Below are 23,545 nucleotides of genomic sequence, written 5' to 3' on the forward strand. Positions count from 1 at the left end.
TTTATTTATTAAGTACAGCTAAAAAATAATTTCTAACCTTATAGTTTTATTGTGTGTCTATTAGGGAAACACACAAAATAAGCATAATTCAAGTGTATTTAGTTTCACAGAAAATCACAGTAACTTTAAACTGGGAAACACTGCCCTCTATAGTCCACTGAATTAAACAACAATTCGATTTATAATACTTAGAACAATATAATCTAGACAAGGAATTTTGGACTTTCTGCCTCATTCCTGAAGCAAAATTTTCCCGCTTTATAAATCTCTTTTTTTCTTTTGTTTGAGACGGAGTCATGCTCTGTCGCCCAGGTTGGAGTGCAATGGCATGATCTCGGCTCACTGCAACCTCTGCCTCCTGGGTTCAAGCAATTCTCCTGCCTCAGCCTCCCAAGTAGCTGGAATTACAGTACCACCATGCCCAGCTAATTTTGTATCTTTAGTAGAGACAGGGTTTCACCATGTTGGTCAGGCTGGTTTCAAACTACTGACCTTAGATGATCTGCCTGCTTTGGCCTCCCAAAGTGCTGAGATTACAGGCATGAGCCACCGCATTCAGTCTATAAATCCCTTTTTTAAAAGAAGTTTATGCTAGAGAAATGCCTATGTCAAATATCCATTTAGCTGGGCACAGTGGCTCACGCCCAGGCAATAAGCAAGACCCCATCTCTACCAAAGAAAAGAAAAGAAAATTAGCTGGTGCAATGGCACACACCTGTAGTCCCAGCTACTCGGAAGGCGAAGGTGGGAAGACCACTTGAGCCCAGGAGTTTGAGGCTGCAATGAGCTAGGATTGCACCACTGCACCCAGCCTGGGCAACACAGCAAGACCTTGTCTCTAAACACAAACAAAATGTTCATCAATCTCATTTAAAGCCTCTTCTCTAAAGAAATCAATACTTGCATGCTTATTGCAGCACTACTCAGAATGGCAAAGATAACAAGTCAACCGAAATGTCTATCACAGACGAATGGATAAATAAAATGTGGTATATATACACAATGAAACATCATACAGCTATAAAAAAGAATGAAATGTTATTTGCAGCAACATGGATGGATGGAACATGAGGTCATTATCTCAAGTGAAATAAGCTAGACACAAAAGACAAATATCACGTTTTCCTTTATATGGATGAGCTAAAAAATTTGATCACATGGAGGTAGAGAGTGGAAAGAATTAAAAGAGAGTGGGAGGGGCGAGCCGGGGAAGAGGGGAAAATGAAGAGAAGTGGGTTAAAGGGTATAAACATACAGTAAGAAAAAAGGAATAAATTCAATGTTTGATAGCAGAGTAGTGGGACTACACTTGACAAAATGTACAGGTACCCTAAATGCCCTGACTTGATCAGTACACACTGCACACGTGTAACAAAATTTCACTGGTACCCCACATATTCGTAAGAAAATACAAGCAGTCTGGCAGGTGCGCCTGTAATCCCAGCACTTTGGGGCTGAGGTGGGTGGATTGCTTGAGTACAGGAGTTCAAGACTGGCCTAGGCAACATGGAGAAACCCTGGCTCTACTAAAATACAAAAAACTAGCTGGGTGTGGTGACACGCACCTGTAGTCCCAGGTATTCAGGAGGCTGAGGTGGAAAGATGGCTTGAGCCCGGGAGGTAGAGGGTGCAGTGAGCAGAGATCACACCACCGTACTCCAGCCTCGGTGATAGAGCCAGACCCTGTCTCAAAACCAAAGAAATAAAAGAAAATACAAGCAGTCTGATAGTACTGGAATCTAAAATAAAAGATGAAGAGAGATAAATAGGTGGTACTTAAGTGTGAATATAAATCAGATTATGGTGGACTTTGTATGTCATGCTAATTTAGCCTGTAAGTAAAGGGGAACTACTTTTAAATGGGGAAAACATGGTCAGGTATACATTCAGATAAGTCAATTCAGAAGCAATGTGGAGGACAGAATTGAGAGGGACCACACTCAAAACAAGGAGAATACAGGAGGCATTGCAACAGCCCAGGCAAGAGATGATGATATATTAAGACAGAGGCAGTAGGGATAGAAAGAAAGTGATAGATGTAGATTACTTAAAATATAAAATTAGTGACACTTGGTAACTAATTAAATAGGTCACTAAGAAAAGCAGTAAGGCCGGGCGCGGTGGCTCAAGCCTGTAATCCCAGCACTTTGGGAGGCCGAGGCGGGTGGATCACGAGGTCAGGAGATCGAGACCATGCTGGCTAACATGGTGAAACCCCGTCTCTACTAAAAAATACAAAAAACTAGCCGGGCGACGTGGTGGGCGCCTGTAGTCCCAGCTACTCGGGAGGCTGAGGCAGGAGAATGGCGTAAAACCCGGGAGGCGGAGCTTGGAGTGAGCTGAGATCCGGCTCCAGCCCGGGCGGCAGAGCGAGAGGGCGGCAGAGCGAGACTCCGTCTCAAAAAAAAAAGAAAGAAAGAAAGAAAAGCACTAAGAAGAGACTCAGGGATCACTGCTAGGTTTGTCACTTGAATGAACTCAGTATATGGCCGTACCATTAAATAAGCAATGAAGGAGAAGAAAGCATCTGAAGGCCAGGGTAAAGGGGTAGAGAGTTGATGAGTTCTATTTTAGACCTGTTGAGTCGGAAGTGCCAATGCAACACTAAACAGAAATGCTCAGTAAGTACTCCAGCACTCAATGGAAACTCAAAGCCAAAAGGCAGAGTTCTTCAAGCCAAATGGAGCTTACAGAAGTACTTGATTAGGCTCACATTATGTTTAACTTAAAAAAAAAAATCAGAAGATGTCACTTAAAAAATGAGATTTCAGGCTGGGTGCAGTGGCTCATGCCTGTAATCCTAGCACTCTGGGAGACTGAGGTGGGCGGACGACTTGAGGTCAGGAGTTCGAGACCAGCCTGACCAACATGGTGAGGCCTCGTCTCTACTAAAATACAAAATTAGCTGGGTGTGGTGGCATGTGCCTGTAGTCCCAGCTATCCAGGAGGCTGAAGCTGGAGAATCGCTGGAACCTGGGAGGCAGAGTCTGCAGTGAGCCAAGATCACAACACTGTACTTCAGCCTGGGCAACAGAGTGAGATTCCGTCTCAAAAAAAAAAAAAGAAAGAAAAGAAATCGAGAGTTTATATCAGATCTGGTACTACTGAGCATTCATGGCAATAACTGGCTTGAGCTGAGCTAAGGTCCAATTCCCCTCTTTAAATAGGGCATGCACTCTACTGCAAACCACAGCCTCGTGATTCTCTCTATATAAATCAAAACCCACTTCATTCATTTATGTTAATGGCCTGGCCCATGAAGGCACTTGTTTTGATTTTTTTTTGTGACCCTGGTCTAAAACCCTAAGCCCTGATCAGGACACAGGAAAGATCAGGGCTAAAACATAAATTTAGACTCAATATAGGCTGTGGTTAAAACTGCAAAATGATAGGGAGAGACACAGTTTTGAAAATCATCAACACAGGCTGAATCTTGGGGCAAAAAAATACTTAATCATGCAGATTTTGTGCTTTATAATATTTCTATTACCTTAAAAGTGGACTTTACCATACTGAAATCTTGATTCAAAATTCACTTTCCCTGTGTATATTTTAATCTCTTCAGTAACACTGGTAGTCTTTAACCACAAATGCTGAGTATTCTATTTATTCCCAGGTAGCTTTTTTCAGGAATTGCTAATGGCATCCTACACACCTACATGCTCTAAAATGCTAATTAAATTAAATAAAGTATTCCCCTTATACTGAGCATAAGTTATGCCCTGGAACTTGAAGAAACAAAAGAAGAACCAGAAGAAGGTTGGAAACACACTCTAAGAGAGAAATGTAAGGGATTCATGTTATTTACCCTGGAAAAGAGAATTAGAAGGAAATTAGAATAATCTAGGTACCCTCTATGGCATGGCCCTGTGTTGAACTCTGTAGGTGGTAAATAGCAACACAAAGGTGAATCTGACACGGTCCTTGCCTTGAAGAGCCTATGGGCTGGATGGAGTACTATCAAGTCCAACAGTCAGGTGAATTTCTTTCTGAGATAAGAGTTTTAATACATGAGAAAACATAACTTAAAGAATTATTCTCTAGCATAAGGCAGCTAAAGAACCTCAATGTAATACCTTATAGTCAGCAAAATTAGATATGAATAACAAGAAAAAAGTCAAAGGTAAATTTTGTCAAAATAAACAAATCTGTCTAGCTATTTCTTAAAATATAAATTGTAAAAGTTATGACTGCCTTCATAGGTAAGCATAAACAACAGGTAAAAATTTATCTACTCTTTCAATAATTATTATAGGTAAAAGATAACTAAGATGATGTTACAAAAACCACAGATGAATAGCAGCAAATTTTGCAAAAGGCTAGATGGATACTGGACAGCTAGACAACCACTTATTTGGCTGCTGGAACTAAAGAAAGGAGGGTGTCAGTTCTCTCATCTATGCTATTTATCTCCACGGACAACACACAAATAACAATGGATCCCAGTCTAAACATCATCAGACCAGGGAGGTGAAGAGAAATGAAGCTAATAATAAGATCCCCAGTAAATATAAAAGTTTTAAAGATCTAAGAAGTTAAAAAAAAAAAAAAAAAAAAGCAAGAGAGAGAACCAAAGTATTAACAATACCACTGAAACACACAGAAAACACTAGAAATTCCTGAGAATAAAACTGCATCTTATTTATAATGAACTTTGCTCCCTCTGGCGGTCACTAAAGGTTTTACCAGATGCGAGTAGAAACGGAGGCAGAAGACAGAGAAGTGGAATTGCAGAAACTAAGTTAACCTTCTTCTATCTATCAGACAAAGGTTTCATTTTCAAAGAAACCCTTTTTTAAAAGAAGAATTTAGAGCTTAGTGTTATGGAGGTAGCTCTGCAGGACTACAGAAACAGTCACAAGTGAAAAGATACTTCTAGGGAATGGGACTGAAAAGAGTGTGTCAGTGTGTGGGGCAAGGCACTTGTTTTAAGTTTCATTTTCTACTCTTCCACACTGCCTGAATTTTTGTTTCCATAAGCCTCTATTATTTTCATGAAAACATTATTTAGTGGACAATGTGGAGGAATACCTAAGTCTTTTTACAAGTTTACAATCAGTATATTTTGCTTCTCATTCAGAGTAAAAGCCACAATCCTTACAGCAGGCTCTACTATGTACCCAACTCTGCCTCATTTTCTATTTCTCCACCCCTCGTTCTCATATACATTCAGTCTTTGTTGCAGTTTCTAGAGCACATCAGGCATGATCCTACTTTAGAGACTTGCACTGGCTGTTTCCTCTATACAGAATATTCTTCCCCCTGTATGGCTCATTCTTTCACTTAATTTCAATTTATGCTCAATGTCACCTTTTCAGTGAGCCTCCCCTGACCATCTTATTTTAAACTAAGAAGGTACCTCTACCTCCTGTGTGCCCTATCCTTCTTCCCTGCTTTCTCTCCATAGTACTAATCACTTTTTAAGACACCACATTTACTAATACAATACTAACATTTACAATATTTACTTTATTATTTATCTCTATCCGACTGCAAGCTTCCTAAGAGCAGGGGTTGTTCTGCTGTGTTCAGTGCTAAATCCCCAGCCCCTAGAACTACAACTTGCACACAGTAAGTATAAAATTAACGTGTGAAATAAATGACTGACTGGTATCAATAACACCTTAATATATGGTAGAAAAAAGAACAAAATGCCTCATTTTATATTTGGTTCAATATAAAATGGTAATCTATTATAGATTAGGATAAATTTTAATTATACAGCCGGGCGCGGTGGCTCAAGCCTGTAATCCCAGCACTTTGGGAGGCCGAGACGGGCGGATCACGAGGTCAGGAGATCAAGACCATCCTGGCTAACCCGGTGAAACCCCGTCTCTACTAAAAAATACAAAAAACTAGCCGGGCGAGGTGGCAGGCGCCTGTAGTCCCAGCTACTCGGGAGGCTGAGACAGGAGAATGGCGTAAACCCAGGAGGCGGAGCTTGCAGTAAGCTGAGATCCGGCCACTGCACTCCAGCCTGGGCCACAGAGTGAGACTCCGTCTCAAAAAAAAAAAAAAAAAAAAAAAAAAAAATTTTAATTATACATGCAAAGTACATACTATTAATCTTTTAATCAGTGAGATCTGGAGAGAGATCATTAATGTCATTAATGGGCTGCTTTTTTGTTTCTGCCTATTATATGGACTAAGGATACCAAATTACACTCACTTAATCATTCTGCTAGTGTACTTAAAAGCTTTTGTAATAACAGGACTCAAAAGAAATAGTGCCATGCATCTTGGGAACAGAATTTCTCCCAAAGAGCTATGGAATATCAGATACTCCTGGGAGTTACAAAAAAATACCTAATTCTTTAACTTGGAAAATGTCCTCTTCTAGACCATTAATATTTATCAGGGATAAAAATACTTTTTTGTCCAGAGCTGGCAAATACATTAAATTACTCAAGACTTACAGTTTGGTGTCCTGCTTTACATGTACAACATTACTTTATTTACCAAGCAGGAAGCCACTCAGAACAGTGTTACTTTATGGGCTCAGGGCTTCACGCTAAGGAAAATACTACCCTTCCATGTGTCACTTGAGTCAATTAAGTTAGTAGTCAAAAAAACAAGGTGACTGGATGCGGTTATTTTCCACTTGTACCAAAGTTTTTACAAAACTGCCTTATTATTTGTCAAACTCCACTGAATTACACACTTTAACGTTTGTACATTATCACTATACATAATTTGCCACAAAACCAAAGTAAGACTCTATAGAGAACTTATTGGTAAATTTTCTTTTCACAGTGGTTAGTTAGAATTCTGAAACTACTTTCTGTATATTCTAGACTTAGCAAATGAGTAACTATTATTGCGGAATACTGGGAGCCCAGGCGTTGTTCTGCTGGAAAAGGATGTTACAATACGAAAGAGGGAAAGGCTAGCATGTACCCTGTAGTATTGGGATGGAATTCAGGTATTGGAATATAAACTTATGGTTTTAGTATGTATAAGTAATAATATATTATAAATACTGATACAGGACATATATGTGAGAGTTACATAAGTATTGATACATGTATACACGTCTGTGTCATATACATATGTCTGCTGTTACAATGATGTGTGCTGTGTGGCTGGGTTGGTGGCTCACGCCTTTAATCCCAGCACTTTGGGAGGCTGAGGCGGGTGGATCCACCGAGGTAGGAGTCAAGGACCAGACTGGCCAACATGATGAAACCCCGTCCTCTACTAAAAATACAAAATTAGCTGGTCCGTTGGTGGTGGGCGCTGTAATCCCAGCTACTTGGGAGAGGCTGAGGCAGCGAATTGCTTGAAACCAGGAGGCGGAGTTGCACGTGAGCCGAGATCGTACCCAGTGCAGATGTGTCTTAGCCTTGGCAACAGAGCAAGACTCGCCTCAAAAAAAAAAAAAAAAAAAAAGTGTGTGTATCTACAGATACTACATCTAGATGGTTTATGTAATTAGGTCTGTCTTATGAGAGGGCCTAGACGCAATTGACACTCCAGTAGCAAGGAACGTACCTGGCATCCCAGACCTTGGTTTCTAATACTTTTCTCTACTAAAGAGTTAAAGAGAAGCAGCAATTCCAAGGGATTAGGGCAGGGCAAACACCACGTAAGTCCGTGTAAGTGAGTTTGAATTGTGTCCTCAAAAAGGTATGCCCAAATCTTTAATCCCAAGGACCTTTTTTTTTGTTTTTTTTTTTTTTTTTTTTTTTTCTGAGGCGAGTCTCGCTCTGTCACCAGGCCTGAGTTGCACGTGGCAGATCTCAGCTCACGCAGCTCGCCTCCCGAGTTCCGCATTCTCTGCCTCAGCCTCCCAAGTGTGGGACTACAGGCGCTCGCCACCTCGCCGGCTAGTTTTTTTGTATTTTTTCAGTAGAGACGGGCAGGTTTCACCGGGTTAGCCAGGATGGTCTTGATCTCCTGACTCGTGATCGCCCGTCTCGGCTCTCCCAAAGTGCTGGGATTACAGGCTTGAGCCACCGCGCCCGGCCTCCAAGGACCTGTTAATAAGACCTTAATTGGAAACAGGATCTTTGCAGATGTAAGTTAAAATAAGGTCCTACTGGATTAAGGTGGGCCCTAAATTCAATTACTAGTGTCTACTAGAAAAAGGAGAAGGAGATTTGGATACAGAAACATAGGGAAGAAGGCCATGTGAAGACAGAGGCTAAGAACGGAGGTAGGCAGCCACAAGTCAAACAATGCCCGGGGCTACCATAAGCTGGAAGAGGCAAGGAATGATTCTTCCCTACAACCTTCACAGGGAGCATGGGTCGGCTAACACCTTCTTTCCAACGCCTCCACAACTGTGAGAAAATAATTTTCTGTTGTTTTAAACCACAAAGTACTGTCTGTGGCACTTTATTACAGTAGCCCTAGGAAATTAGTACCGCTTGAAACGTCTTGTGCCAAGAAGTAAGAAAATGCTCAATGATGGGGACATATCAAAAAGGACATAGAAGCCATCTTGAAAAAGCTCCAAGTGGCCAAATAAATGCTTTTAATGAATTATACCTCGCTGAATAAAAGAGAAATCCATGAGTCTATACCAATATAAATATAGGAGCCATCTTGAAGGTACTCCCAGTAGACAAAAAAATAATGATCTTAATGGATTATATCCCACTGAATAAAAATCTATGAGTCTAAATTGATATAAATACATGAATGTTGAGTGAGGCAATCTACCATGAGCCCTGAGTGTCCCTACTCATCCTGGTTCAATAGACCAGGCCCTGACCATTCTTTACCTGGGCCATTTCTTCCTGTGTATACAGGAAGCCATCTTCAGGGATGAGGTAATGTATCTCCATCCCCTGACAACAATCAGGTTTGCTTCCACCTGCTAAAAAAGTGGTCAATCCCCATAGCTCAGTGCTCCTTCCCTATAGCACAATACACTGCATATGTAAGAATCCAGCTAGGACCACCTGCGTCATCCCTGTGGGATTTGAGGGACACAAAAAAATCAATGCAAACCAAATGAAGCTTATACAGTTTGCGATGCCATGAATAATAAAGTCCTTTGGCTCTGACCCAAGAGTCTTATGCTTTCTGCCAGCATCTAAGAAACAGTAACAGGCTAACTTACCAGCTTCCAGGTAGAGTAAAATCTCAGACATTTCACAGTTCTTGACAACGAATAAATAAAAAAAATGGGAGGAAAGTTCTCGACAATGAATAAACGGGCAGAAAGGGAAAGTTCATCCTTACGGTGGAATGCTAAATAATAAATGAAGGCAAAATTATGGAGTTAAAAAATAATTCACAAATATTAAAACTAGTGGGTGAAATCTGACTAGGAAAAGGATATTTACATAGTCTCAAACTGTTTCCCCACAAAGTACTCATTAATTAATTACAAAAGGAATTAACTTCCCATTAATCACAAAGGGAAAAATAGGAACTTCACAGTAGAGAAGTCTGGCAGACATCACCTTTCCCAAGTGATCAAAGTTAACATCCCAGTATTGGGACAAACAGATATCATGTACCTCCTGGTATGATATATTGAGGAGGACACAACTGCGTGGTATTCTTCCTAAAAATGTATAATCTAAATGTAATTATAAGGAAACATCGGGTAAACCCAAAATAAGGGACATTCTACAAAACAACTGGCCTGTAATCTGCAAAAGTATCATGGGCAAGAAAGGGAAGAAAATGGCTGAGAAACCGCTCCATTAGAGAAGACTAAAGATACATGACAATTAAATACGATGCATGACCCTGCATTAGAAGATGGATCAGCATTTGAAGAATAACTTTAAAGGGCATTACTAAGGACATTATCATTATAACGATAAATTTGAATACGGACTATAGACTTGACAATACTAAATCAATGTTAAAATTCCTCATTTTGATCATTATAGTATACTTATACAGTAGCCCTCCTTTATCCAGTTTCACTTTCCACGGTTTCAGTTACCCACTGCCAATCCAAAATATTCAGTGGAAAATTCCAGAAATAAACCATTCCTAAGTTTTAAACTGTGCACCACTCTGGGCAGTGTGATGAAATTTCACACCATCTCACGCCCTCCACTCCAACCCACTCCATCCCGCCTAGAACATAAATCATCCTTTTGTCTAGCCAGTATAGTCACACTGTATATGCTACCTGCCCATTAGTCACTTAGTTCCCTTCAAGGTTATCAGATCGACTGTCAACTGTTGCAGTACCATGTTTGTGTTCAAGTAACCATTATTTTACTTAATAATGGCCCCAAAGTACAAGAGTAGTGATACTGGCAATTGAGTGTGCCAAAGAATAGCCATAAATTGTTTCCTTTAGGTGAAAAGGTGAAAGTTCTCAACTTAAGGAAAGAAAAACATCGTATGCTGAGGTTACTAAGATCGGCAATAAGAACAAATCTTCTATCCAAGAAATTGTGAAAGAAAAAAAAACTTGTGCTAGTTTTCCTGTCCCACCTTAAACTACAAAAGTTACAGCCATAATGCAACATAAGTACTTAGTACAGAAGAAAAAAACATTTACTTTGTGGATTGAAGACATGCACAGAAATGTTTTCCAACTGACAACAATCAGGTTAGTACTAGCCACAGTTTCAGGTACTCACTGGGGGTCTTGGAATGTATTCCCTGATAAGGAGGGACCACTGCGTAAAAAAAGGTTCTTTTTGTTAGGAAAAAAATCCTGAATCAGTGATAAAGGAACATGATGTCTCCAACTTATCTCAAACAATTTGGAAAAAATGTATTTATGTGTGTGTGTGGGGGGGTGTGTGTTATATACATGTGTGTCTATCTGTAAAGAAAGAGAATGATAAAGCAAATACAACTATGGTGAATCTAGATAAAGGCCTTACAGAAGTTCCTTATATTATTCGAAACTTTAAAAACAAAACAAAAAAAAACTTACCCTCCCCCCAAAACAAAGGCAAAAATAATTGCCTTGATTATAGTAAACACTGAACAACATATTCTTGAGATAAGACGAAACATATAACAGAAAACATAGTCATTTTTAAAGATGAATTTTAAAGCACTGTTTTATACCTCAAGGTACCACAGAGCTTTGACAAAAATAATAGCTGCCTTGAACTTTTTACACATATATATACACTTAAGTTTACACCTTATAGATATATTTCCAATATCAGCTATAGAACAGACAGTAGAGTGATTAACAACAGGGCTCTGGACTCACATAAATACAGGTCTAAATCCCAGTACCATCATTTGTTATTGGCTTTTTTTTTTTTTTTTTTTTTTGAGATGGGGTCTCACTCTGTCACCCAGGCTGGAGTGCAGTGGTGCAATCACAGCTGACTGCAACCCTGAACTCCTCCGTTCAATGGATCCTTCCACCTCAGTCTCCCAGGTAGCTGAGACTACAGGCGCACACCACTGTGCCTGGCTAATTTGTTTTTGTTTTTTTTTAAATAGAGATGGGGTCTTGCTTTGTTGCCCAGGCTGCTCTCCTTGCCTCAAGTGATTCTCCTGCCTCAGTCTCCCAAAGTGTTGGAATTATAGGAGTGAGCCACCACACCTGGCCTTAGCTGGCTAATTTTAGGTAAGTTACTAAATCTCTCTGTGCCTGAATTTCCTCATTTTTAAAATGCAGATTATAGTAGTTTCTAACTGTGAAGACTTTTTGTGAAGATATCAAAAGACAATACATGTAAAGAACGCAGCACATTCAGGCCAGGTGCAGTGGTTCACGCCTGTAATCCCAGCTATTCAGGAGGCTGAGGCAGAAGAATTGTTTGAACCTGGGAGGTGGAGGTTGCAGTAAGCTGAGATTGTGCCACTGCCTCCAGCCTGGGTGATAGAGACTCCATCTCAAAAAAAAAAAAAAGGAACTCAGCACATTCAGAATGAGTGTTGTTCTTATTTATTTATTTATTTTTTTTAGAATATCAAAAGAAAATTTTTAACCTAAAAGATAATGAACTAAATGACAAATCTCTTCTGAGATGGAGGTTATGATCTGCCTCCCAACAGTTTAAAAGACAAAGAAAAAAAAAGCTATGAGTCAAAGGGGACCAGCTTAGAGTGTTTAAACCAAAAACTAAAATGTAAATAAAACATAAAATTCCTCCTTACCACTGGATTCCAATGTTAAAATACTTTTAGAATAATATGTTGTATATTCTTTTAATGTTATTCAATGTACTAAATAATATATTAATTTTTAAAAGATTATTATTTAATGTATTAAATAATTAAAGAATATGAAAGTGCCTTTGGTTCTGCTTGGTTTACTCAAGTATATGCTCAATAGGTTAGATTTAGACACTTTTAAAAAGCATCCTTAACACCTGTTTGGAATCGGCAAGCTTTTTTTTTTTTTTTGAGACAGAGTCTTGCTCTGTTGCCCAGGCTGGAGTGCAATGGCACACCTCGGCTCACTGCAACTTCTGCCTCCCGGGTTCAAGCGATTCTCCTGCCTCAGCCTCCCGAGTAGTTGGGACTACAGGCGCACTGCCACCATGGCTGGCTAATTTTTGCATTTTTTAGTAGAGACAGGGTTTCACCACGTTGGTCAGGCTGGTCTCGAACTCCTGACCTCAGATGATCCACCCACCTCAGCCTCCCAAAGTGTTGGGATTACAGGTGTGAGCCACTGCTCCTGGCCTGCAAGCATTTTAAGAGTAATAGTTAACGAAATTTTACTAAAGTACTGAAGGTAAGAAATCATAAATTCTGTCATTTATCAGAATTTATAAACTCAAATGCCTTCATAGGCCAAGCATCAGCAATAGTGTTGTATGAATCAACAGGGAAGGATGAGAACACAGTGACTGGACCTGAAAAATACTCTGCCTAAAGGCACTCATATTCAAGTTTTGTTTCCTTTTTAAACATTGTGCAACAGTTGTTCAGGCTGAGTTCAGCTCAGGGGGCACTTGTTTTAACCACTGATTTTCAGATTTTAAGCCCTCAGAACCTTGAGATACATACTTGTATGCATATTTGGTCTTATAAAAAATAGAAAATTTCTGAAAATGAAGACTCATGCACATCAGAAACATAAGGAAATTTCCCATGCCTATAATCCCAGCACTTTGGGAGGCCGAAGCGGGTGGATCACATGAGGTCCGGAGTTCAAGACCAGCCTGACCAACACGGCAAAACCCTATCTCTACTAAAAAAAAAAAAAAAAAAAAAAAAAAAAAATTTAATAAAAAAATTAGTCAGGTGTAGTGGTGCACACCTGTAGTCCCAGAGGCTGAAGTGGGAGAATCACTTGAACCTAGGAGGTGGAGGTTACATTGAGCCAAGATCCTACCACTGTGTTCCAGCCTGGCTGATAGAGAGAGACCCTGTCTCCAAAAAAAAGAAGGAAATTTTTCAATGACTTCTAAAACGCAGTCATATCATTAAAGATATCCAAAGTTGGTTATCTCTTCCACTTTGTACTCTTAAGATACATTTTTAGGCCGGGCGCGGTGGCTCAAGCCTGTAATCCCAGCACTTTGGGAGGCCGAGACGGGCGGATCACGAGGTCAGGAGATCGAGACCATCCCGGCTAACACAGTGAAACCCCGTCTCTACTAAAAAAAAAAAAATGCAAAAAACTAGCCGGGCGAGGTGGTGGGCGCCTGTAGTCCCAGCTACTTGGGAGGCTGAGGCAGGAGAATGGCGTAAACCCAGGAGGCGGAGCTTGCAGTGAGCTGAGATCCGGCCACTGCACTCCAGCCTGGGCGACAGAGCGAGACTCTGTCTCAACAAAAAAAAAAAAAAAAAAAAAGAAAAGATACATTTTAATATGTCATAATATATAATCTTTTAAAGTTCCTAACAGGTCTGAGATTTTTAAGATTCCATGATTAATGGAACAAATTCCTTCATACCAGTAACAACTATGTACCCATGTAATTATTACAAAAACACTGAAAATTGTTTAATTCATTAACTGCTAAAATGTTTGGCCTAATTGTTTTTATTGAAAAAAATTCAATTTGCATGTTTTACGTGATACAATGCAACCTCTATCTCACTGAAATACCTGTTAATCATTTAACAATATTCTTAAATAGTGACCTCACCTTTATTAAATTCTGTCTAGATGTTCTCCAATAAGTATATGAGAAAAACAGGGTATATTTAAGTGAACAATATCCAATGCTTCCAAAGTCCAAAGCAATCTCTTTTCCTGCTGGATTCCCTAACATTTACATTATCGTTTTATACTATTAAAGATTATATATATTGATATGTTTTACCTTCTCTATTACACTTTAAACTATATAATGGCAGAAATCATGTCTTATTTATCTTTTATCCCTAATAAGAAGCATTTTGCCCTTGCATAGAAGGTGATCATAAAAAAGAAATCCAAGACTAATGTTTTTTCCAGCATGATAATCTCAAGTTAAACTCTTTCAAATTCTTATGTAATTCAAACTCTTCTGCTTTCAAAAACTCTGCAACTCAGAGAAGTTCTCAGCATCAGTAGCTGGTTATGTTACTATTTAAGTATTATTAATTTTTTTTATTTTTCTGAGACAGAGTCTCGCAGTGTTGCCCAGGCTGGAGTGCAGTGGCCTGATTTTGGCTCACTGCAGCCTCAGCCTCCCAGGTTCAATCAATTCTCCTGCCTCAGCTTCCAGAGTAGCTGGGATTACATGTGTGTACCACCACATCTGGCTAATTTTTGTATTTTTAGTAGAGACAAGGTTTCACCATGTTGGCCAGGCCGGTCTTGAACCTCAGGTGAACCACCTGGCTTGGCCTCCCAGAGTGCCGGGATTACAGGTGTCAGCCACACCTGGCCAGCAATTATTTTATTAGATAAATATTACAATAACTTTATAATATTTCAAGAAAGTAAAACTTTAAGCATGTTACTTAAAACTAAGCTTAGTTTTAGACATTTATTACAGAGAAGGATCATAAGTTTTTGGAAAGTATTATTTATAATCATTAAGTCTTACCTGAGGATTCCAACCTGGATCTAGTTTTTTAACTACTGCAATATATTCCTGCATTGCTTGGCTGGGGCTTGAATCACCAAGTGCTTTCCAGGCTTCCCTACAATATGGAATATCCAAAATGGCCTGTCATTATGCAAATAACACAAACAGCATTTTTCTTATTATTATTAAAAAAAATTGCACACACATTTCAAGGGTCTCGGAATATAGAGATAATAAGTTATGGATACAGAAGTTCTTTTTGCATTTACATTGGTCTAGGGCTATACAGACCTTATTGCCCTACCTAAGAAGCCTTTTCAGACATTTTTTTTTTCCTAATCACCCTCCCCTATGAAATTTTAAAAACACAGATACACTGCATATCTATTAAATTTTGGAAGACCACAAACCACTGTAATCTAAGATTTTATAACTTCCTCAAACCAATTTTCACCCCATTGCAGATGTATGCTCCACAGACTAATACGGATTATTCTCATAAATTAACTGTGCTTATGGGATTTTGGTCATACAGAAACTAATCATCACATAAAAAACAATATTCCCAAGGAAAATGCATCAAACTTCTTACTAAGATACAAGAAATCCACCTTCCCTTTCTGCTCTTACCTCATCTATAAGTTACTAGTAATTGATCCTGGGAACTCAGTCTGGGACTTCAAAAGTCAGGGATGGTGAGGGCAGAAACAAGAACACTGGCCAGGCGTGGTGGCTCATGCCTGTAATCCCAGCACTTTGGGAGGCTGAGGCAGGTAGACCACCTGAGTTCAGGAGTTTGAGACCAGCCTGGCCAACATGGTGAAACTCCATCTCTACTAAAAATACAAAAATTAGCCGGGCATGGTGGTGTGTGCCTGTAGTCCAGCTACTCTGGAGGCCGAGGGAGGAAAACTGCTTGAACCTGGGAAGCAGAGGTTGCAGTAAGCTGAGATGGCACCACCGCACTCCAGCCTGGGCAACAGAGCAAAATTCTGTCTCAAAAAAAAAAACCAAAAAGCAAAAGCAACAACTAAAGAATATTACTGAGTAAGTTAGGGACTTCCTACAATATAAATGGCAAAAGCAACATTTCAGTTCTGAGCTTCCTTTTGAGTCATTTTTTTTTCCACCCCCTGCAGGCTGCCAGGACAGGCCTCCTTTGTGGTTTTTCCCTGCCAATTCTTTCTAATTCCAACCAGGGTTTCTCAATTTCCCTGATTTGCTGTCAAACAGAACTCAATCCCACATTTTGTTTTTCACTACCTTCCTGCTTCTATGATGAATATAACATCTTTCTGAGGTTTTCTAAATTTATTTTCACTGAATTCCTTAAGAACTACTTGTATGTATCGTAACACTTCATCCCTAAACAGATCAGCCTACACAAACTCAGGAAATTTATCAATACTATTATATAATAGAGAGGTTATACATTCAGATTTTCCTGATTGTCCCAATAATGTCCTTTATGGCTTTCTTCTCCCACACCAGGAACCAATCAAGATCCACACACAGGATTGAGTTTCATGTATCGTCAGCTTTTTTGTCTTCCATATTGTTGGTATTTTTTAAGAGTCCAACTGTTTTATAAAATATCTCTCAATTTGAATTTGTCTAATTGTTTCCTTACCTACATAGTGTTCTTGCCAGAAATGATTAATCATGATTAGAACTGGGTTAAATTATTTCAGCAGAGTAATATATAGGTGACATGCCCTTTTCAATGCATCACACTGGGGGCACATGATGTCAGTCTGTCCCATCATCAATAAGATTCATGGCTTGGTAACGGCAGTATCTGTCAGGTTTCTCCCTCATAATTAAAAAGTAAATGGTGGGTCAGCCTGTAACCCATGGTTTTGCTCCCCAATAGTTTTTCACCTAGCATTTTAACAACAGTTTTCCTCAATAGTTTTTCTCCAATAGTTCCCGAATATTTTGTCATCTAATATTTTATCATTTGTTGATGTTCTTGCCTAAACAATTATTATGGTGGCTATAAAATCTAAATTTTTTTAATTGCTAAAAACAATGGAGAAAGAGGCAAAGCACAGGAAAAAAATGAAGCTATAAAATTTCATAAATTATGACAAAAACTCACCATAAACGTTAACATCAGGTATTCTTTAGAACAGTAATAAAATGCCAGAGAACTGTTGGTTATCATCAACCAAAAAACTTGTGCAAGAATATAATCAATGCACTGCTTCCTTCACTGAGACTGTCCTATATAAAAAAAAAATCAGCTGAACTAAACAGTGTGGGTAGTGACATAAGTGATTTACATCTGGGTTCAAGCTCTGTATCTCCTTACAGCTGGGTAACAAACAGTTGGCAGGCAGGAAATATATCCAGGGGACCAGATTTTATGTGGGACTGCTCTAGAATATAAACTCAGAACCCGTATTTTATCACTTCCTCTCTCTATAATCATATTTTATCTTTTTTTCATTTTTAACTCTACCTTCTAACCTTCTTTTAATTCCAGGGCTGATGCTCCAAAGCCTTCCCTTCTATAACTAAGATTCCCAGTTGTATGCAATTTCTTTTTTCACTTAGACAAGGTAAGAGAAGACAAGGTCTCATAAATGACAAGAGGGAACTTCTGGATTATAAGTTTAAAAAGTTTGCAAAAGTATACTCTTTTTTTATGTATTCAGAGAAACAGAGAAGTTAGTATCTGGTTTTGGCTTTTCACTGAACTTCTCCCTTCTTCCCAAGAGTACTATAAGCTGTTATTTACTGTGGCGTGGGTGGAGCAAGGAACACAAGATTAGCAAGAGACAGGGAGATGAAACTGGGACAGGGAAGAAGGATGAAAAATGGGGATTTATCCTGCTGTTCGGCCCTTCCCGTCATTCTGGCCTTCTTCCAAAAACCCTCCAGAGGGGAGAAGTCCTGATCCATTAGGGGCTGAATGACAGGAAAGGAAAATCTCAAGCAATAGCTCTCATGATCACTCTCTTACGTATTAAAATGTGAGGCATGTATGTCTGTTGTGAACCACTTATATTCCAACATGCTAGCATAAGAATCCTTCAGGAGACTTAGCTAAAAGTAGATTTCTTTAATCTCTCTCCAATTGCCTGTTATTAGTACAGTCTACAGCAGAGAGAGATTAATATAAAAATAATTCTTTAATCAGCTCACTGCTTTCTAATTCCTAAACACCTAAACCATTTCCAACAACCTCATTAAAGATTCCAAGAATTTCTTACCATTTTGCTTTCCTTCAAAATCAAAGAAGCTTGGTTTAGGAGTATTGCAATTTCCAACTTTGACCTAAATGAGGGAAGGAAAATCAAGAACTTATTTTTCAAAGAAACATCTGAGAAACTTTTCCTTTTCAAATGTATTATGTAAATTCAGTAACCATAGGTTGGAAAATATTTGCACCTATATGGAATAGCAAAATTTAACATTCTTTGCAAAAGCAAACAAAAAAACCCAAACAGAATCAAACATTGCATACAGGCTACTTTGGCTTACTGCATAAAACAACTTTTTTTTTTTTTTTTTTTGAGACGGAGTCTCGCTCTGTCACCCAGGCTGGAGTGCAGTGGCCGGATCTCAGCTCACTGCAAGTTCCACCTCCTGGGTTTATGCCATTCTCCTGCCTCAGCCTCCCGAGTAGCTGGGACTATAGACGCCCGCCACCTCGCACGGCTAGGCTTTTTGTATTTTTTAGTAGAGACGGGGTTTCACTGGGTTAGCCAGGATGGTCTCGATCTCCTGACCTCGTGATCCGCCCGTCTCGGCCTCCCAAAGTGCTGGGATTACAGGCTTGAGCCACCGCACCCGGCCAAAACAACTATTATCTAATATTGTAATACAGAAAAACTGTGATAAATGGTTGCATTTCGTAGTAGACTATTTACATATAAGACAAGTTATCAATATACATTATATACTCTATTACCATGTATAAAGATTTTTTTAACACAGAATTAATAAGGTTTAGAATTCATAATTTATCAGAATTCATAACACTATTTCTTCATGCTGATTCTTGTAACTCTATTAGCATTTTATCTCTCCAAAATTTCAGGGGAAAAAGTGTACTACTTTTAAAGTGCCCTATTAAGAAACTCATCAATATAAATTTGGATGCCAAAACCCATGCAAAAAAATTTTAGGGGTTCTCAACAATACAATTCTATTTTTCTACAACAGTCTTATCATCTTTTGTTTGTGGTCAATACTTAATTTTAATCCTCAAATGACATTTGTAGTTAAACTGTACAGTGAATATTTTCATTGAGAATAAGCATAAATGAAATTCACACAAGTGCAGAATTCACTATATAGGCCCTGATTCCCACTGCCAGAAGTCATCTTCCTTCCTTATGAACTCTTAGAGCATTTACTCTATATATCTTTTATGGTACTTTTCACTTTTTCTACCATGTGTTAGAAAGTTTTGTGTAAAGTCTCATCTTTCTATTAGAATAGAGCCTGTAACTGTTCTTAACTCATCCACAGCACCTATCTACTTCTCAGGGATTTTCCCACTATCTCCCATTACTCTTCCACACTTGAATTCTGCTAAAATCTAACTGATGCCTTCATCTAACCAGAATGATCTACTGACTGCCTTAGGGATTCCTAGTTCAGGGTTTCACTTGTCACTCCACTCACCTGAAACGCCTTTTCTTCTTTCCTCAGCTTTTAAGATGCTGCACGACCTTCCAGTTCTACTCAAATTTCAGATTCTAAGAACTCTTTCAGTCTACAATGATCTCATCTACCTCTGAATTCATAACAATTACCACCTCTATCATTTGCTTAGCAATTAATCGCATGGCCCTCTGCTGTTATTAAAATGTACACTTACATAGAAACAGCCTTGTTATGATGGAATAGAGATAAGAAAGCGTAAGAAGGAGCCACATTTCTTGAACAATCACCATAGACCAAACACTTCACATATTTTATCTCGAATGGGCCAAAAAATAATCCTGCTAGGTATGCCATTACAAACTCATCTTATAAACGAAGATAAAGAAGCTCAGGAGGGTTGTCTCAGTTCACACATTAGTATATTCCTGAATTAGTAGTCTGGATTTAAATCCAAGAGTGTTTGACTCCAAAGTTCAATACCCCTTTACTACATCATTCTGTCTTAAATGCTAAATAGAGTCTGGGATTCAATTCTGGACTCTCTAAAATCACATGAACTACCAGACTGTTAGAAATATTAAATGAAATAAATTATACAAACTTCAAGACATCATAAAAATAGCAGTTATAACTATTTTTGTTTTTTATCCAGACACCATCCAGTGGCAGCAACAAATGCCAATAGTTCTTCTCCATTTCTCCTGTAGTAACAGAAGTCTCAGCTGGACACATGATCATCCAGCTAAACATTACACATGGCCATCCAACTTCTGCCTAGGTTCTGGGGACTGGATGTGTGGAAGAGTGATACAAATACCTTCCTTAAAAAGAAAAGGAGTTTGTCTTCCCCTTTCCCTTTGCCCTGGATATGATATACATGTGGTGATGGTAAGCCACCTCTGACCATGAAAAAGGAACTTAGGGCAGCAGTTTTCAAATTTTTTAGTCTTATAATCCTTTTATACTCTCATGATCCTAAAGAGCCATCATTTATATGAGTTATATCTATTGATATTTACCATATTAGAAATTAAAACTGGGACATTTTAAAAATGTGTATTAGCTCATTTAAAATAATAAATCCATTAGATGTTAACATAAATAACATTTTATGCAAAATAACTATTCTAAAAAAATCAGTGAGAAAAGTAGCACTGTTTTACATTTCTTAATTTTTTTCATGTCTCGCTTAGAAGCCAGTTGCATTTGCATATCTACTGCTGCATCCAATCTACTGCAATATGTTGTTTTGGTTGAAGTATAAGAAGAAAATTCAGCTTCACGCAGATATGTTGTTAGAAAAGAGAGAAGTATTTTAGCAGCATTTTGAGATAGTTGTAGATATTCTTCTTTGATACTATGCCAAAACCTAACAGATGGTAGTTTCAGGTCAGTTGCAATGAGGAATCTGAACTCATATCAATGAATTTTTCATACTGTTAACACTGAAATCCATTGGTCTGACTTGCACTTTGAAAGGCATCTTTTACCAACACATGATTTGTAACATCATTCCATGAAATATTTAGAAAATATGGTTTACTGAGTTACACAGACTTTTCAAATGTTGACACATTTCATGATATAATAGCAAACGTTCACATTCATGACTGTCATCACTTATCTCATCAAAAAAAGTTTTTAAGTACTGGGAAGCTGTCAAGCTCACAGTGGCAGATACAGATTTTCCAAACTTCTCATTTTCACTTGAAGGCTCAAATGTTATTACTGGCAACAAATACTTTGAGTTGTTTTCCTTGAAGTGACAGGCTTATTTCATTCATTTTCAAGAAACTACCTGCCAAATACCCAAATTTGAGTAGGTATAATTATCTGTGAGTTGTTCTGTTAAGTAAAAATGGAAAAAAGTATATAGTTCATTTTGCAACTCAGAAATTACACAAGTGCTTTTCCTCAAAATAGTTAAGATAACTCAGTATGCAGCAGAAGTATTTTGTGTGTACTTCCCATCTCATCACACAAAATTTAAGACTTGACTCAAGGTTAATATTTAATAAAGTAGTATTAAGGCGCGGTGGTTCATGTCTCTAATATTAGCACTTTGGAAGGCCTAGGCAGGCGGATCACCTGAGATCAGGAGACCAGCCTGGTCAACCATGGCCAACATGGTGAAACCCCATCTCTACTAAAAATACAAAAATTAGTCGGGCGCGGTGAGAGACATCTGTAATCACAGCTACCCAGGAAGCTGAGGCAAGAGAATCGTTTGAACCTAGGAGGCGGAAGTTGGAGTGAGCCCAGATCACGCCACTGCATTCCAGCCTGGATGACAGACCAAAACTCTGTCTCAAAAAAAAAAAAAAGTATCATTAAATAGTATCTCATGAAGTCAACAGGAATTCACAAATTTTCATTACTCTCCAGTTTTCACAGCTGTCAATTAGCTATCTTTAGGAGGGAGAGTGTAGGCTGATGTAGAGAGCGACCAAAAAACTGTTCATTCATTTGATTTTGTTGAAACTTTATCGAAAGATTATTTTGAAGCCATAGGCTAATCTGAGACTAATAAAGCTGTGACGCTAAGTAAATTTAGAGTTCTCCCTGAGAAAATAAGGTTCATATCTTAGCTTATTTATTATCTTCCTGCCAACAACCTCATCCAGCCTACAAAATAGGGTGCTATTCTGAATACAAAATGCTATTTTATGATAAATTTTGATACAATATGCAGAAATGATATTGGACTTTCAACTTTATTATTCTATCAAAGATGCTATTCTTAATGTTATCTCAGAATTTTGTCAAAAATCAAATATTTAGGAGATTGATGAAAACTGTGGCCCAGTGTCATATCTAAGCAAGTATATTATTTCCTAATAATGCAGAATTTTATTTGCAGATACAGAATATCTCTAAACACCCCAAAGTCAAGTTCTTGAAAGGATGAGGGACATTCCTCCTTCATATTATCTGAATGAAGTGAGTATACCTGAGACAGAATGGTTCCCAAGTTGATAGGTGACTACAGTTCACTCATGACTTAGAAATAGAATATTGAATAATGACGACACAGATATCAATCAATAAAGATATGTCCTAGAATAAAAAAGAATATTTTCTAGGGAATTTGGGGAAAATTAGTCTCATACTGCCCAGAGAATCATCAGACATATTACAGGTCCTAATATGATTCTCGATAAATATTTGTTAAATAATCAAAAGTTTCACTCTAATGTTATTAGGACAAAGTATAACAAATGACCAAAGAGAAAACAGATATCAAGAACTTTTCCCAGAAAGCTAATTCCAAGTCCAATTTGGAGGTAAGTTTCATTCAACACTATAATTTATACCATTTGTTCCTACAGCTTTATCTCTCAGGTCACATCAACTGACATTCATAATAATGACCATCAACCTTCAAAACAAGGTTCATCTCTACTCAATATATCCCGTTTAAGAACACAGTGGGGCTGGGCATGGGGGATCATGTGTATAATAACAGTACTTCGGGAGGCTTAAGCAGGAGGATCCCTTGAAGCCAGAAGCTCAAGGCTGCAGTGAGCTATGAGTGTGTAACTGCCCTCTAGCCTGAGCAACGGAACAAGATCCCATCTCTAAAAAAAATTTTTAGTTAAAAAAAAAAAGGAATACAGCAGGCCTCTCCCCAACTTATTTTCCTTTAACAAATACAGGGGAAAATATGTAACTATGTCAAGAGGCAAAACGAAAAAAAGGTTACACATTTTTAATAAAACAAAATAGGCTATTATCCAGAATTTCATTTCCTCCAGTGTTTCAAAGAGCTGTAATTTTCCTGAACTGTTATTTAACTCTTGTCAGCAATTTTTCAGGTGTGTTCAAACCTAGATTCCTCAAGTACTTTGGAAGTCTCTTAAAAGCAAATGTGGGCTGGGCACGGTGGCTCACACCTGTAATCCCAGTACTTTAGGAAGCCGAGGCAGGCAGATCACCTGAGGTCAGGAGTTCAAGACCAGCCTGGTGAACATAATGAAACCCCGTCTCTTCTAAATACACAAAAAATTAGCCAGGCATGGTGGTGGGCACCTGTAATCCCAGCTACTTGGGAGGCTGGGACA

The 23,545-nt window shown here is 38.5% G+C and overlaps 1 protein-coding gene across 1 annotated transcript in view; it reads right to left on the reverse strand.

Annotated features, from left to right (window-relative positions):
- Positions 1-23,545, reverse strand: part of ACBD6 (acyl-CoA binding domain containing 6) — a 225,194-nt gene that overhangs the window by 199,397 nt on the left and 2,252 nt on the right. Inside the window, exons 2-4 of the mRNA XM_017888846.1 lie at positions 18,086-18,146; positions 15,275-15,278; positions 14,883-14,979 (exon numbers count right to left, since the gene is read on the reverse strand). Of these exons, the coding sequence (XP_017744335.1) occupies positions 14,883-14,979; positions 15,275-15,278; positions 18,086-18,146 (162 nt within the window). The remainder of the gene's footprint in view (positions 1-14,882; positions 14,980-15,274; positions 15,279-18,085; positions 18,147-23,545) is intronic.

This window comes from Rhinopithecus bieti, unplaced genomic scaffold (assembly GCF_001698545.2).
Source record: "Rhinopithecus bieti isolate Rb0 unplaced genomic scaffold, ASM169854v2 scaffold_15676, whole genome shotgun sequence".
NCBI lineage: Eukaryota > Metazoa > Chordata > Mammalia > Primates > Cercopithecidae > Rhinopithecus > Rhinopithecus bieti.